Genomic DNA, 18,510 nt, shown 5'->3' with positions numbered 1-18,510 from the left:
ATAAATATAAATATAAATATAAATATAAATATAAATATAAATATAAATATAAATATAAATATAAATATAAATATAAATATAAATATAAATATAAATATAAATATAAATATAAATATAAATATAAATATAAATATAAATATAAATATAAATATAAATATAAATATAAATATAAATATAAATATAAATATAAATATAAATATAAATATAAATATAAATATAAATATAAATATAAATATAAATATAAATATAAATATAAATATAAATATAAATATAAATATAAATATAAATATAAATATAAATATAAATATAAATATAAATATAAATATAAATATAAATATAAATATAATTATAAATATAAATATAAATATAAATATAAATATAAATATAAATATAAATATAAATATAAATATAAATATAAATATAAATATAAATATAAATATAAATATAAATATAAATATAATTATTAATATAAATATAAATATAAATATAAATATAAATATAAATATAAATATAAATATAAATATAAATATAAATATAAATATAAATATAAATATAAATATAAATATAAATATAAATATAAATATAAATATAAATATAAATATAAATATAAATATAAATATAAATATAAATATAAATATAAATATAAATATAAATATAAATATAAATATAAATATAAATATAAATATAAATATAAATATAAATATAAATATAAATATAAATATAAATATAAATATAAATATAAATATAAATATAAATATAAATATATATATATATATATATATATATAAATATAAATATAAATATAAATATAAATATAAATATAAATATAAATATAAATATAAATATAAATATAAATATAAATATAAATATAAATATAAATATAAATATAAATATAAATATAAATATAAATATAAATATAAATATAAATATAAATATAAATATAAATATAAATATAAATATAAATATAAATATAAATATAAATATAAATATAAATATAAATATAAATATAAATATAAATATAAATATAAATATAAATATAAATATAAATATAAATATAAATATAAATATAAATATAAATATAAATATAAATATAAATATAAATATAAATATAAATATAAATATAAATATAAATATAAATATAAATATAAATATAAATATAAATATAAATATAAATATAAATATAAATATAAATATAAATATAAATATAAATATAAATATAAATATAAATATAAATATAAATATAAATATAAATATAAATATAAATATAAATATAAATATAAATATAAATATAAATATAAATATAAATATAAATATAAATATAAATATAAATATAAATATAAATATAAATATAAATATAAATATAAATATAAATATAAATATAAATATAAATATAAATATAAATATAAATATAAATATAAATATAAATATAAATATAAATATAAATATAAATATAAATATAAATAAAAATAAAAATATAAATATAAATATAAATATAAATATAAATATAAATATAAATATAAATATAAATATAAATATAAATATAAATATAAATATAAATATAAATATAAATATAAATATAAATATAAATATAAATATAAATATAAATATAAATATAAATATAAATATAAATATAAATATAAATATAAATATAAATATAAATATAAATATAAATATAAATATAAATATAAATATAAATATAAATATAAATATAAATATAAATATAAATATAAATATAAATATAAATATAAATATAAATATAAATATAAATATAAATATAAATATAAATATAAATATAAATATAAATATAAATATAAATATAAATATAAATATAAATATAAATATAAATATAAATATAAATATAAATATAAATATAAATATAAATATAAATATAAATATAAATATAAATATAAATATAAATATAAATATAAATATAAATATAAATATAAATATAAATATAAATATAAATATAAATATAAATATAAATATAAATATAAATATAAATATAAATATAAATATAAATATAAATATAAATATAAATATAAATATAAATATAAATATAAATATAAATATAAATATAAATATAAATATAAATATAAATATAAATATAAATATAAATATAAATATAAATATAAATATAAATATAAATATAAATATAAATATAAATATAAATATAAATATAAATATAAATATAAATATAAATATAAATATAAATATAAATATAAATATAAATATAAATATAAATATAAATATAAATATAAATATAAATATAAATATAAATATAAATATAAATATAAATATAAATATAAATATAAATATAAATATAAATATAAATATAAATATAAATATAAATATAAATATAAATATAAATATAAATATAAATATAAATATAAATATAAATATAAATATAAATATAAATATAAATATAAATATAAATATAAATATAAATATAAATATAAATATAAATATAAATATAAATATAAATATATATATAAATATAAATATAAATATAAATATAAATATAAATATAAATATGAATATAAATATAAATATAAATATAAATATAAATATGAATATAAATATAAATATAAATATAAATATAAATATAAATATAAATATAAATATAAATATAAATATAAATATAAATATAAATATAAATATAAATATAAATATAAATATAAATATAAATATAAATATAAATATAAATATAAATATAAATATAAATATAAATATAAATATAAATATAAATATAAATATAAATATAAATATAAATATAAATATAAATTTAAATATAAATATAAATATAAATATAAATATAAATATAAATATAAATCAATGTGAAGCGAAGCATGTACTCGTCTACCGAAGTGAGAAATTAGGAGCGGTATCAAAAGAATTAACCTCTGTCAGAACAAAGCTTTCCCAAAGCTGAAAAACCTGTTCACACCATATGTGTTAATATTCTTTGTTTTTGTTTATTCAAATTTATTTGTTTCCTCGACAAACAGAGATAAAATAGAACCAAATAGAAAAAAAATCACGAAAAGACAAATGACCGTTCAACTGTATTTAGACTTCATTTGCATTCGCAAGATAACGCTATCCAAATGAAGGTTTAGTTTTAATTTTGTTACTCTACCATAATGGAACCTGCGTCGATACTAGCAAATATTCCCCCCAGTGCTCACGAACTTCCCAGATAAACTTTTTTTTCATTTTTTTCAATCTTACAGAGGCCACAGTTTCCACTCATTAAACCATCTTTCCTCGTTTTGTTGTCTCAAAATAACAGAACTCCATTTACAGCTTTGCTAGCGAAAGCCAGTTCTAGTTCTTTTCACAGATGGTTCCACAATGGAAACTGCACACGCAATGCTTGATATGCAAATTATTGCAAACGTACCTACCCGTTGCATAATCAAGACGCGTACTCAATTATTCATCTTAAATGGAATCTAACCGGATTTTATGGTGCCAGAATCCGTTCAGCCCCCAGCATTACCCACACCTGGAGGCGAATTCTTTCCAGCTCCACTTGCCCACGTTTTACGGCAGTCATGAGTCATGTTTCTACTATGTTTTATTCTATTCAAACTCACTCCGACTCTACCTATCCGTTTGATTTGATTAGTTGGACAGGAGCCATTGTGTTAGAATAACTGCTCTGTGATTATTTTTTGCTGCTATGAAGCATGACCTTTCCTTATTTGGTCATTGCGGATCAACTGGACTCTGGTATGCTTTCTGAAGAAGACGTACGCCTTCCGCATCTCTCCCGGGCTCGTGACTATTGTACTGGTCATGCATTTCCTATATTTTATTGTAATTTTGTACCCCAACAGAACAAGTACGTGCAACTGCCGTTAGCCTTCTTGTTGTACAGTTGACCACATTGACCTAGAAGCTGGTCTCTTCCTATACGCGAACGGTTTTCCCTTCACGCGGGGAGGAGTGCTTGTCATGGCGACGCAAAAGATGGCATGGTGGGACGCAAGGCAGACCCTCTAATGCATGTGAAGTGAGCTGCTGATTATTCGCGAAAGGGAGCCACAGCGCGCGCATGCCATTAGAAGCCGTTAGTTTTTTTTTCAACCCAGCAACAACGTCGACGCTGGCGATCGGGACGACGACGATGACGACGACGACGACAAACGATGTCTTCTAGCCATGAATGCCAATGTTCTTTAGTAGTGTAGAATTATCGCATTACGCACGGAGATAGGTTTAATCAAGTTTTAATAGGATTCAGTTGTTGCCCGTTCCCTTCCCCCTCCCTGGCATGCTTGTTTTTACCGCTAAGCGTATGCAGGGCATAGAAAATATTTAACGTCTTATTGCGTCTTTTATCATGAAATAATGAATCTTATTATTGTACCAAAAGCATCCCATTGCTGAAGAGGATCAGTAAAAATTTTCTGCTTGTTAGGTTTATGGTTTGCTCGTTCTGAGGTCGTAATATAAATTTGAATGGGATTGAATGCAAAAACTGTTAGAGAGCTTCTTTGAGAAACTGATAGTCAGTAGATGCAATTTATATGTAGTGGAAATCAACTGTATGGATTTGAAATGTAGTGAAAAGGCTGCAAGCAGGCTTCCATTTCAACGGCGTGGAACTGCGTGATAGCTACTTAGCTATTGTTAGCAATCGAACTAAACGTATTCGTTTGCCTCAAATTACTGATAGAAATATAAAAATAATTTAGTGAAAAGGTATTCATAGTTTGTTTAGTGTGAGAGTATCGTAGTTCAATAGGTGTCAATGTACAAAAGTTGTTAACAGCACCGCACCGTGAAAAAAAGGGCTTTTTTTCCAGTATGAAAAATAACAAAACAAATAAATATCTTGATAATAATTAAAGATAACCATCGTAAACATAGGATTTGCTCTGGAAAAAAACTGAGAAAAATTGAAGATAAGAGTTTGTTAACCATTCCTGAGAATTTTCGATGCCCTCAGCCAGCCCGGAAGTGCGTAAAGTATTTAAAGACTTAAATGACGTTTCCCGTAAGAAAACGAAGAAACGACGAACTCGGCGAGCAATCCCTCTGCGGTCTTTTGACGCACTTCTGACTTCGCTATGGTTACCAAAATTCACGGTAATGGTTAAAAACTTATACTTTTTCATTTTTTTCCAGTTTGAGCTCTAGGGCAAAACCTGTGTTGATCAGTGTAATTTTAAAAACCTATATTTAGAAGATCAAAGGGTTTCTGCTTTCGCCGATATCACGAGCTTGTTTTTTTGAACTTCAGGGTTCTGTGTAAGTCAAAAGTTTTGGATGTCCCCATTTTTATCTGCTTTTTAGTGAAAATCATACAACTGATCAAATCACCACTAGTTTCCAATGAATCTCCGTATGTCATCATATAGCTTCGTTTGCGAAATATGACTATCTTAATTTGGTCCATATAAGGATGAGGGTTCATTTTGTTCAGCGTATATTGGAAAACTTGCAGTTCCGTTTTTAAAAAAATGCTGAAGATGCATGTCCAATACATCAACATTAGATTGCGCCACTTGTAGAACATCCTGGAAACCGAGGAATATTACTGGTGGTTTGGATTCAATTCCTCTTTCTACGGCTGCATGGCAACTCTCCGCTATCATGAATGTATGTCCAGACTCAAAAAACTTAAGGGTAAGTTTTTCCACATTAATGTCACTTGAGTTCATCATTAATATTAAGTGGAGAAACAAACCCCAGTTTTTGTTTTGGACAGCACAATTATCCAGCCACAGAACAATGTATTTTGTGTCTTTGTATCGTTGGATAACCCGAATGTGCTCATAATGTCTTTCGAAGACCAACCAGCCGTTGATTCGTACCAAGCGCAAGCTACAACAGGAGAGGCCTTCGTATATTTGCCTAATGTTGGCTAATGTCCACGGTCCATACAATTTTTTTAGAATTTATATGGGCAGTTGTCCACGGAGGGGGAGGGGGGGTCAAAATCGTTAAAAATCTGTCCACGTGGTATGTAGACGGCCCCTTACCGGTTACCGGTTCTGGATGTCCGTAGTCCTTACGGTGTTGTGCTGATATAACACATAGCTTACACTCTTCTTTCCCCTATCTCACTAGTGAAATATTCATTTTCCGGATTTGCTTGCAATGAAGAGCATAAGTAACTTTCAGCTCATGCGTGTTTTGAAAGTGTTGGTGCATTCGTTTCTCAGTTAGATCTGACGGAAGGTATAACCTTCTGGGAGCATGCTCTCGACGATAATGTGACAAAGATGGACCATATGATTGGATATGCTTTTCGATGGTGTCACGTTTTGCGGTGCTTCGAACATACCTCCCCCGTTGCGATTTTTCTCAGTTGATCTCTTCCAACACATCGATAAATGATGTTACTGTACAAATATTCATGTAGGTATAAAAATACTTTGTTGATTAGGAACAAAACAAATTCAAATATACTAACCCACAGTTGTCAATATAACCAAAGGTGTTAAAAACAATTCTACACACTTCTACAGAAGAACCATTTGCGGCCACGAGTTGAATACAATAACCGTGTGCTTTCCTTGGTTCATCTTCCTCGAACCTGTACCGACGACGTTGTTTAATATCCACTTGCTGCACGCTTTGGCGTAAGTAGCACTTCTGGTTTTCTTGGTCGAGGGTCCATAACATCGCATTCAGTTGCATGCGATCGTCTTTGGATATGTTCCTTTCGCATTTCATATAGGCCATCGACGATGCAGAAGATTCGTTAGCCGGAACTAGTTTTTCGGTTTCATCAAATCAAAGTCTTCCTGATCCAATTCATCATTGGCAATCGAATTCGAAACTCCCTCTCGGCTTCGTTTTCAGAATCTGAACTTCCGTAACTTCTCAAATATTTAAGCACAGACATTTCGCACAACAAACTATCCGCGCACGTGAACCCTTGAAACAACAATTAAAGACTGTTTTGTTTTGACATCAACGTGAAAATACAGAACCGTTGACATTGCCAAACTATCACAGCAACCTGTGACTCTTATGCGTTTATTCTTGTTCAAACGATCACGAATAAACGCATGACAGTAACCTCAGTATTCACACAAGGTTTTGAGTGTTGTCTTAAATATGTTTTAAAATATTTTTTTGTAAAAGTATTCTTCCATGCTTATTTCAAGCGTTAGGATGCATAAACGCTAGTTTCACTTTGAAATTGACTTTTTATAAAAAGGAAAAAAGTCAGCGCATTAAACTATGCTTTTCTCGCCTGCACGTATTTGCTATTGGGAGTGACATATTGGATGCTTTGTTTGCTGTAAGGAAATAATAACAGAACTAGAATCATCCCGTGTCATCGCCAAATGGCAATCCACAATGACGATGCATTAAAATAGCTTCGCGGTGTCACACCGATGGCACTTTTAAGAGCCTCGGAAATATAAAATTGAAGTAGTCATTAAACGTTGCTAATGATCTCAAATGTTCTTCTTGAAACAATTTTTATTTTCGAAAATGAAACAAATGTTTGTGCAACAAAGCATTCCACGAGGCAATAGCGGTCCGTCGATTTCAGTTTATTTACAACTTTTGACAGCCACTGGTATGTTAGAAAGTGAAAACAAACGTTGTCCGCTCGGTTGCTCTAGTGTCGTGAGTTATAATCCTTTACACAACAATAATATTAACCCGGCATTAACCCTAGAAAGATAGTCTGCGTCAATTTTCAAGTAGTACAATTCCATTTTTGTTTTTAAAAAACTGAATTCTGGTATTTGTGATATTTGTGATATTTTAAGTGATTTGAAATACATGCATCAATTTAACGCCAGAATCAAATTATCTTTATTTATAAGATTTTGAAAAACCAAAAACAACAACAATAACAAACGTACAACCTGCGAAACGTCACCCGTGGATTTCCTTATTGATTTGATGGATGTCAATGGCTCGATTGAAAATGACTGTCAGGCTCTGCTCAAGAACAGTTTTCTACAAAGGAGCGTGTATTTTAAAATACCCTTCATGCTGCTCATTTTTTTTGTAATACAATGTACAGAATCATTTTAAGTGTAAAATTTCTTCCAATTTGAATTACTTCAAACATGGAATTTGCTTGCAACATGGCGTACTTAAGATCGAACATTGCCTGTTGCAGAAAAGAAAGTTTACCTTCCGTAAAAGGTCCCAGGCAGTTGACATTAGGAAAATTTTTTTTCGGTAGCTGGGGTAATCAATGTATTTTTCTTTTGTTTACCCCCCACATTAACGGTCATTTTCGAATGTTGGAGGTGTAAACCTAGCAAGCGACGAATACTCATTTTAATGTCATAGAATAAATTTTAATAAACGTTCATTCTAAGTTTGTCCATCGTCAAGTTAAGACGTATTTCCATTTAGTAGTAAATCCGATCTACGGCCACCACTCTCAAGTACAATAGGTTGTGGGCCATTCAAAGTTAAAGATGGAAAGATCCGGAATTTCGAAACTGACGAATGAAAACTATGAAGCATGAAAACTTGAAGTTGAATATCTGTTGGTACGCGAAGGTCTTTGAAAATACATCGTTCCTGGAAACAAGCCGGAAGAAGCTGCAAATCGAGCGAATGCAGCGGAGTTAGCTGCCTGGGACGATGGGGATCAAAAAGTGCGTGCGACTATCGGACTTTTGCTGAGCAAGAATCAACACGGTCATATCCGGGGGACGTAAACTGCAAAGGAAGTATGGAAAAATCTCGAAAAGCAGCATGAGAAAAAGTCGCTGACGGCAAAAGTTCATCTTCTGAAGCGAATTTGTGACCTGCGTTTCCAGAACGGAGATGACATCGAAAATCATCTGCAAGCATTCGAAAGCCTGTTCGACAAATTGGCTAACGCTGGTACTAAACTAGATGACGATTTGCAGGTAATTCTAGTATTCCGAAGTCTACCGAGTTCTTTTGATGCTCTGACGACTACCCTGGAAAACCCTGGAAACCCTGGTCAGAAGACGAGCTTACGCTGGCCCTTGTGAAGGATAAAATCATTAATGAGGTTCAGAAACGAAGCGGAATGGTTTCGGCTAATTCGGCGGTATTAAAAGTGGATGGAAAGATGAGAGCCATCGTTTGCCATCACTATCAGAAGGCCGGTCACAAGAAGCGAGACTGCAGATTGTGGCAAAAACACAACCAGGGTAAGTTTTCTCAAAACGAAAAATCCGTTCTCAAGGAGACTAAGAAAGTTGCTTAACAACCGGCGAAAGCAAGGAAAGCGGAATCTGCTGATGAAGATTTTGTTTTCACTGTAAGTGAAGCACCAGTGACCAAGTGGATTGTGGATTCTGGTGCCAGTTCACACATGTGCGCTAATCTGGAGTTTTTCGTGTCTGTCAAGGACCCACGAGATGATGTTCCAAGATTCGTTACGGTTGCTGATGGGAAGACGGCCATTGTGAAAAGAGTTGGTGATTGCCAAGTTCACTGTTATGGGCAGAATGGTGAAGCGAAGCAGATTCGACTAACTGGTGTGCTGTACGTTCCCAATCTGGACATGAATCTGGTATCTGTGGGAAAATTAGTTCAGAGAGGCGCAAAGGTTGAGTTCAACGAGAACGGCTGTACAATTGCCGAAGGGGCACGAATTGCAGCTGTGGCGAGGCGTAGCAACGGACTCTATCACTTACACATGGTGGAACGCGTGGGCGCCGTGAACGAGCATTGCAACGAGAAGAATTGTTTACATGACTGGCACCGGAAGCTATGTCATCGTGAAATCAAGGCGGCTCAGGAACTGGAAAAGCGACAATTAGCAACTGGCATCAAGATCAAGCAGTGTGGTATGATGTTACCTTGCGAGACTTGTATAAAGGGAAAAATGGCAAGGTTGCCATTTCCAAAGCGATCCCAAAAGAAAACAACGGCTGTTATGGATCTGGTACACAGTGACCTGTGTGGACCAATGAGGACAGTAACTCCGGGTGGTCGTCGGTATTTTCTGACGCTGATTTATGACCACAGCCGGTATACAATGTTGTACCTTTTGCGAGAAAAGTCAGAAACATTCGAGCGAATCCAAGAATTTGTGCTGTTAATGAAAACGCAGTTCGGTAGGCAGCCGAAAGTTCTACGATCCGATCAAGGAGGAGAATATCGAAGTTTCAAACTCATGGCGTTCCTAAAACGTGAAGGCATTCCGCAACAGTTCACAGCAGCATATACACCGCAGCAGAACGGGTTGGCCGAAAGAAAGAACCGTTCCTTGGTGGAGATGGCCAGATGTCTACTTTTAGAAGCAGGTATGCATAACCGTTACTGGGGTGAAGCAGTCAACACGGCGAATTATCTTCAAAATATGCTACCAACGAAACCGATTGATCAAACACCGTACGAAATATGGAATGGAGTCAAGCCAGATGTCTCTAACCTGCAAGTGTTCGTATCATCAGCATACGTGTTTGTTCCTGAGATCAAGCGATCGAAGCTGGAATCCAAAGCCGAAAAATTGACTTTTGTCGGTTATTCGATACAGCATAAGGCATGGCGGTTCATCGAAACGATGGGCAGATTGAACCAGCAGTTGAGAAAGTGGAACCAGATGTCGTGAATTCCGATGGTAAAGTAAACCAAGATGCAGAAATCCGTGATATTTTGGACGATAGTCCGTACGAGGATGCCAATGGAGAAGAATCAAATATAGAAGCTGAAAAGGAGCTAGAACAAAGTGTAGATGTACGTCGGCAATCGACCAGGATTACGAAAGGTATCCCACCTCAATACTACTGTCCAGATGGTAGACTAGCACGTCACGAGAATGATGAGCCTCGTACCTATAAAGAAGCAGTAGAGAGTTCAGAAAAGGCATCGTGGAGGAAAGCCATGCTGGAAGAATTGCAGTCGATGAAAGATAACAACGTGTGGGAGCTAACCACATTACCGGCGGACAAGAAAACCATCGGATGCCGCTGGATTTTCAAGAAGAAAACGGACGAGAATGGAAAAGTCATCCGACACAAAGCGCGGTTAGTTGCACAAGGTTTCACACAAAAATATGGAGTAGATTATGATGAAGTTTTTGCCCCTGTTGTGAAGCAAATAACGTTCCGCACACTAATCTCCGTTGCCAACCAAAGGAAACTTCTCATCAAGCATGCAGATGTAAGAACAGCATATTTGAATGGGGACTTAGAAGATCCAGTGTTCATGCGGTTACCTCCTGGGATTACGGTGGATGGAGATAATATGGTTTGTCATCTACGTAAAGGATTGTACGGGTTGAAGCAAGCTGCTCGCATCTGGAACCACAAACTAAACAAGGCGCTCGTGCAAATGGGTTTCAAACCGTCGAAGAACGACTGTTGTCTCTACGTCAGGAGGAGCGATGGAAAAACCGTTTATATTGCTGTGTACGTTGATGATTTTGTCATAATATGTGAGTCAGAACAGGATACGAGGGCATCATCGAACAGCTGAACCAAAACTTCAAGATAACGTCTCTCGGGGACATCAAATTATTCCTCGGAATCCAAGTTACCCGTTATAATGAGTACGTTGCACTCAATCAGAGAACGTACATCCAGAAGCTTCTGACAAGATTCGGTCTCGAAGAAGCAAAGCCATCTACAATCCCATTGGATCCTGGCCACTTACATCCCAAGGAGGAGATTCCGCTGCCGAATAATCAACAATATTCAAGCTTGATTGGTGGATTGCTGTACGTGGCCATGTGTACCCGGCCAGATTTCGCCGCAGCTGTATCTATCCTGGGCAGGAAAACCAGCTGCCCATCGCAAGCTGACTGGGTGGAGGCGAAACGTATTCTGCGGTATCTTAAAGGTACCATCAACCACGAGTTAGTCCTGGGAATAGATTCCACGCACTTGGAAGTTTTTGTCGATGCTGACTGGGCCGGCGATACCAAGGACCGGAAATCAACCACGGGCTATTTGATCCGGTACGCAGGAGGAATGATTGGATGGTGCTCCAGGAAGCAAGATTGCGTAACATTGAGCAGTTCCGAAGCTGGATTACGGAAAGCTGCAGCTGGATTACGGAAAGCTGCAAATAATTATGCTGGATATTTGGCCTATTCGACGATTTGGAAATCCACACTCAATTACCAGTTATTGTTAATGAAGATAACCAGAGTGCCATAAAGCAAGTGTTGTTGAGTGCAACTCTAGTGAACGCCGCTCGAAGCATGTTGATACCAAATATCACTATGCACGTCAACTGAAGCAGCAAGGAGTCATTCGTCCACAGGGAAGGTTCCCACGAATGAAATGCTAGCTGACATGATGACGAAGCCGCTACAACGTAACAAGCAAACACTGTTTCGTGATGGAGCCAGGATTCTCCCGTCGAGGAGGAGTGTTGGAGGTGTAAACCTAGCAAGCGACGAATAATCATTTTAATGTCATAGAATAAATTTTAATAAACGTTCATTCTAAGTTTGTCCGTCGTCAAGTTAAGACGTATTTCCATTAAGTAGCAAATCCGATCTACGGCCACCACTCTCAAGTACAATATCGAACTACCTACATTCGGTGGAATAATGTTCGAACTACCTGTTACCTGTGCATACGTTAAACGGGTATGCAAAGGAGTTGAAAAATTGGGCGGTTCAGCGGGGCTTGGAGAATTATGTTTTGAAGCTGGTTTTGATTGGGAAATTGAATTTAGTTTACCCTGCCTTGCCTTGAAAATGAAATGGCTAAACGGACAGGGCATTCGTAAAAAATTGATATATAGTTGCCGTTACAATTGGCACAGCGAAATTTTTTACTCTCTTTCACAGGACATGTGTCCTTTTTGTGAGAGTTTCCGCAATAAAGACAGTTTTGGTCCATGTTACAGTTATTAGATCCATGGCCATATCGTTGGCAAGTACGGCATTGGATGATATGCCTTTCACCTCCGCCAAACTTCCTATAAATTTCCCATTTCACCCGCACGCTATACTTTATATGCGCACGTACTTTTTCAAAAAAATTCAAGTTCAAATAGTTTACAAGGGAAACTCCAGTTCTCTGGGTGTTTTCACCTCGTGATTTTTGTCTGCTCAATTTATAATTTTTTAGTGTACTGGCACTTCAATTGAACACAATTTAACTGATCTGACCATTCCGATGTCAGGAAAACTTTTACGTGTGGGTTTATTCTCAGGCTCCCGTCCATCTCCATGATTGACCTTTTTCTTACGCTAATTCCAGAAATGAAAGCCACACACAACACACAAGTTGAATGAAGGCAGCAATAGTTATCGATACGTGGCAGGGCAACTGGCGACGGTCGGTAAAGAAGAGCAGTAGAGTCTATTTATAGGCGTGTAAAGGGAAGAGTAGAAGTATAAAAATCCGACACTGACTACGGTGACAGAAGTAACCATCCTCTCCGTTATAGTTATTAGAGACACAGAGGTGAATTAGGTCTCTGGTAACAACGTTTGTAATACTTCCTTTTTTCTTTCTCTAACCGACCGTAAGAACGTAGTTGGTGAAATATTCGATCTTTACAAAGCGGAAGCTACTGAATTGTTTTTCATTGAAGACGGTGATTTAATCCCAAATTAGCCATCTTACGGTGGTTCTTTGTGTAACTCCACTAGCTCATACTGTCGTTCAAGCTCAAGCAAATGTAATTCTTGGGAATACAAATGTTCACATTTACAATTTTTTTTAATAGGGGGGCATGTTTTGTCATGAATTAATTATTTACTAATATTTATTTAGAATTTTTATTGTGTTTTCTGCCACAAAAGGTGACATATCAACACGATTACATATATTTTAAGTTTAATTTCATTAAAAGATTGTAATTGCTTCCGCAGTTAAGTGAGTATAATTGTAGGAAAATTGTAGACCTTCTTTTCAAGAAAAAAAAAAGAATTTAAAATTAAACCTAAATCTAACCTTACACCTATCTTACTGACTATAAAGTGAGCTAATCGTTGTCACTGAGGATTGCAACGATTTTTGTCGGAACTTATTGATAATTTGGTTTGACATATTTTCTAAAGTTTCCGCATTAGTGAGCCTGTGTAGTTCATTCGTGCTAAACCAGCGAGGACGCTTCAATATCATTTTCAGAAGTTTGTTCTGAATCTTTTGAAGCATCTTCTTTCTGGTTGTACGACTTGTCCAGATGGGGACTGCATATAACATTGCTGGTCTTAATATTTGTTTGTAAATTAACAGTTTATTCTTGGGACAAAATCGAGAATTTCTGTTGATAAGAGGATACAAACACTCTCACACTTCACTTGAAGTTTTGTTATAACTTCATGTTGTCATAAAAAAAATCAGCTTCATTTCAATAACAAACATTTTACTAGACCAACACAGAGAATATCACAAGACTACTCGAAAAGTGACTTGACCAAGTGGAAATTGTATATAAACTCTTTCCGATCACATACAAATTCATTACCCATCTAAATGCAGATAACATTTATGAAACCCCGTGTCCCGTCCATTATCGTTACTATAAAATGACATGACAAGCATAACACAAACGCGTTCATAGTATTCATTATTCTTAACCATTCTTTATATAGAAAAATACTGTTTTTCCTAATAATGACAATTTCAACTTTAGGGCTTTGATTGGATCGTTGTAGATTTCTATTCACGTCTATGCATTACTCAGTTGATAGAAAAGAGATCCTCATGAATACATATTTCGAAAATGGAAATGTGAAACAGCACAAAACGACCCACACGAGAACGAAACCAACACGTCGGCGGCCAGTAGATTGAATTTTCATGACTTGTTATTGAAAAGGCTTCCATAAAATTAAGCATTATGATCGAGCATTTATATTGATAATTTACAGGCTGAAGTGGTCTTTCCAAAACCTGTACACCGTATTCAGATTACTTCAAGCTGTTGCCAGGAAAGTGTCTGGTAGTTGAAGTAGTGTAGAAATCAGTAGGAAGTCGATTATTGGTGGATTGATTATGAAATATCAAGAAGATATTGTTACATGAGGTTCTTTAGAATTTTTTCTCAGAAAACAATTTCTGAAAATAATTGCTTTGAGTAGCAATGGTCTACTGCAACCCACTGGTAAAATTCAGCCGGAAAATTTGCTTAAAAAAACTTGATAAATTCCGACATTTTCTAACAGCGAGGTGAGAAATAAAGGCTCAATTCAATTGAATGTAATTGCAATGAAATACATTCATTAATAATAAAAACATAATCCAACATTTACGCTATTAGTCGAAACATTGTGTAATTCTCGAAGGCTTAAAGTTCATAATGGTAAAACATTCTTCTTGTGTGGCCCTTTTTCATACCGAATCCCAGACTGGTTAACCAGTTATTTCTAATTACACCACTCGAACCGTAAAAAAATGCTTCCACATATTATGAGCATTTGCGGCTTGCAACACACCATATAACCTGCTCGTAAGTAGATTCGAAGGTGCTGGGATAATTATAGTTTTCATTGGATTAAATTTGGCCTTTCTTGTTGCCATTTCTCCCCCATTTTGGGGCCAATGGCAGCGCTATTCGTTCTATTTTCTTACACACGAGCAGAAGCTGGCTGGATCCCATGTCATGCCGCACAGTAACGTACAGCGAAACCATCATTTTCATTAACGAGCGCCGCGCATAATAGATTTAGAGGAAAATAATCGCACAGCTCGGTTAAAGATACCTCCTACCTTCACCGTGCAAACGAAGGCCGGCACGGTAAAAAGGCAAATGAACTTGCCAATATGATTGAATTGTGCGCGGCCGGCTGTGCATGCGTGTTTCTGTTCAACAAGCCGCACCATGTTTGCGCCAATTGCTGTCTCGGCCGGAATAATAAACAGAAATTGAATTTTGTTATTGTATAGATTGTGTTTGAAAATAAGACACGCTAATTTTAAATCCACTTTTGATTTGCTTGAACCATTTTTACGCCCTTGGTACTCCTTGAGCGCGTATAAATCCGGTAAACAAAAATTACTTCCGTACTCGGCACTTTTTTGCGAATCGCGCATAAACGAAACCATCAACCGTTTTTTGAGCAGTAATAATCTACAACAACAGTATGATTGTTAATGTACTGGGGTGCCATCACTAACAAGTTTATCCATTTTTTGCTTCTCTTTTCAGACAATAGCCACTTTCACGCGCTGCGCTCAAATTCCTTCCATAAAACGTAAGTAAATATCAATTAGTGCGACCATCGATATAGAAAGGCATTCGATTATTAGGTACACGCGATTCAGATTGGTTTTCACGTCGACATGTTTGCAGCATTCAATGAACTTTGGAGCAATGACCGCAAATCACTTTAGCACTTTTAGCAACCAGATCCATCTAATTCGTCAACATGATTCATATTATTTTATGGCCTGTGTACCACACAAATGGCCTTTCATGTCGTGTTCTATTCAGGTTTGCAACCACCAGGAAGAAAACAGTGTTTGTAGAACGCTATGTAGTTCGCGGTAACATGCTCCTAGGGCTACAGCCTCCTGGTGCAGGTTGCTTCCTTCTTCGGTGCTATTTAATTGATCATTGATCGTTTGATTAACGATATTTTCCTATATATCGTGCCTTCTTCTACTGGGCGAACCGTTGTTCGATCGTAGCTCATTCTGGTTCTAGAAGCAGAAATAGCTAATTCTGAGGCCGTTCAAACCGCAAGGAGGCGTTTAAGTGCAAATACTGACACCCAACACGATGAGCATTCCTGCCGAGAGCCATTAATGCGTGCTCACCACCGTAAGATCTTGTGGTCCAGCCATTATAGAAAGAAGAGCAGCAGCAGCAGCAGTGGCGTGGCGACGACGGCGCTCAGATTTCGATGGTGTGGCGATGGTGAAGAAAAGTCGTCTACTTGTACGGTCATTGCTTCTTTTCATTCCGTACCTACTCCTTAGGAGAATCAGAGGCCGATGACTCGGGTAATTCAATATTCGTGTAGAACGAGCGTTGAACTTGTGAACTGCTGAAATGTTGCAAGGCGTCGCACGTCTGTTGATGGCACTTAAGGACGGACGGTTGGGATGAACCGCTGGCTAACGAAGCGTTCTTTTGTTTAGGCTGTGGTACAATCCAGGAACCTCTTGGTCGATCCCATCTGGACAGTGTACATATTGCCCGTACGGCTAGTGATGCTTTAACTCAAGGTAGGGGTAAACAGGGTAAGACCGCCCTGCGGGGTAAGACCGCCCACCGTAGTTTTACTACCAAGTTATAAAATAATTGAAAAATTTCTTTAACGTGTCTATTACAGTATAATTACATAACATTTTGCACGTTTTTCTGTTTTGATAGTGCACGAACGGTCGCAGAAATAATCAAAAACAACCTTTCAGCTGGCAACCAGACAATGCGCTATTGTTTTGCGGCAACGGGACTTAAGGTTTTTCAGTCTAAAAATCTATTGTTTTGTTCGTGAATATACGTTTAATCGCTTGCCTGAATCTATCTTCTTTCGGAAATATCGAAGGCCGTGAGTAATCTTGTAATTTTAACTACTTTTTCGGTCAAATATGAAAATGTTCCACTGGGGGTAAAGTCGCCCACTACACAAGGGGTAAAACCGCCACGAATCCAACTGCTTGTTGTTTTACTCCAAGACCCAAATGCCTCGACACTACAAAGGGAATATTTACAGGATCAGTAAAGCAACTTCAAGCCACATAAGACATCGATGTTAATCGACCATTTTCGATTTGGTTTAAGCTTTTCTAGTAATATATTTTAACAAGACTTATTCTTGAAAGAAGTAAACCTGTGTTCATGGTGTTAATGGACCAAAATAATTTTAGAGCCAGGACGGTGTGTTTGATAGGTATGACGTCTCCGGCAGAAAAGAAAATAGTAGTTTTTTACTTTCGAAAAAAGTACACACTCTAAAAATATTTAAAGAAAAAATATAGAAATAGAATTAAAAATGTATTTATTTTTCAAATTTTTTTGAAAAAAAACATGTCTTTGCCTGTAAAATCTACAAAAGGTAAGCTAAAATTTTATGGTTTGTGTGATCATGGAGTAATAGAAATATTAATAGCTCAATTTTTGTGAAGAATTTTTTTTTGACGGTTTATTTGGTGTATAGAGTCGTTGGTAATTTTGTTCTTCAAAAAAAAAAACATAGAAAATTGAAAATATAAATAAAAGAAATAATAATTATTAGTATTTTTCTATACATAATAAGTCTTCAAAAGAATCATACAAATAGGTTTAATGAGTTTTAATTTTTAGCTTGAAGATAGGTATATTACGAATTCAATATCTTGAAAAACCCCAAGTCTGAAAAATCTATTCATTTTGAAAACCAAAAAAGTTACCTAAACATTGATTTGAACTTGAATAATCAGAAAACAAAATAAGTTAAAACTTAAAAAAAAAAATTTCTTTAGATTTTTCACAGTGTATATTTTATTTAAAAAGAAAAAAAATACCATCTATACCGATAGAATCAACTATACCGATAGAATCAACCGTTTCGGCCCTAAAAATATTGTTTATCCTCAAAAAATGGTGGGCGATCTTACCCCGCTGGTGGGTGGGCTTACCCCGCATGAAAAAGATCTGCACATTTTCAATGAATTTTTAAAATTAAAAAAAAAAGCTGGA

General features: G+C 33.8%; 1 protein-coding gene across 2 annotated transcripts in view; it reads left to right on the top strand.

The window, feature by feature from the left end:
* The window catches only part of LOC129722640 (uncharacterized), a 132,772-nt gene that overhangs the window by 66,618 nt on the left and 47,644 nt on the right, over positions 1 to 18,510 (top strand). For both annotated transcript variants that reach the window (XM_055676247.1, XM_055676248.1), the window contains exon 4: positions 16,033 to 16,078. In XM_055676247.1, the coding sequence (XP_055532222.1) occupies positions 16,033 to 16,078 (46 nt within the window). The remainder of the gene's footprint in view (positions 1 to 16,032; positions 16,079 to 18,510) is intronic.

The sequence above is a fragment of the Wyeomyia smithii genome, chromosome 2, assembly GCF_029784165.1.
Source record: "Wyeomyia smithii strain HCP4-BCI-WySm-NY-G18 chromosome 2, ASM2978416v1, whole genome shotgun sequence".
Lineage (NCBI taxonomy): Eukaryota > Metazoa > Arthropoda > Insecta > Diptera > Culicidae > Wyeomyia > Wyeomyia smithii.
This window is presented reverse-complemented; position numbering and strand designations above follow the sequence as displayed.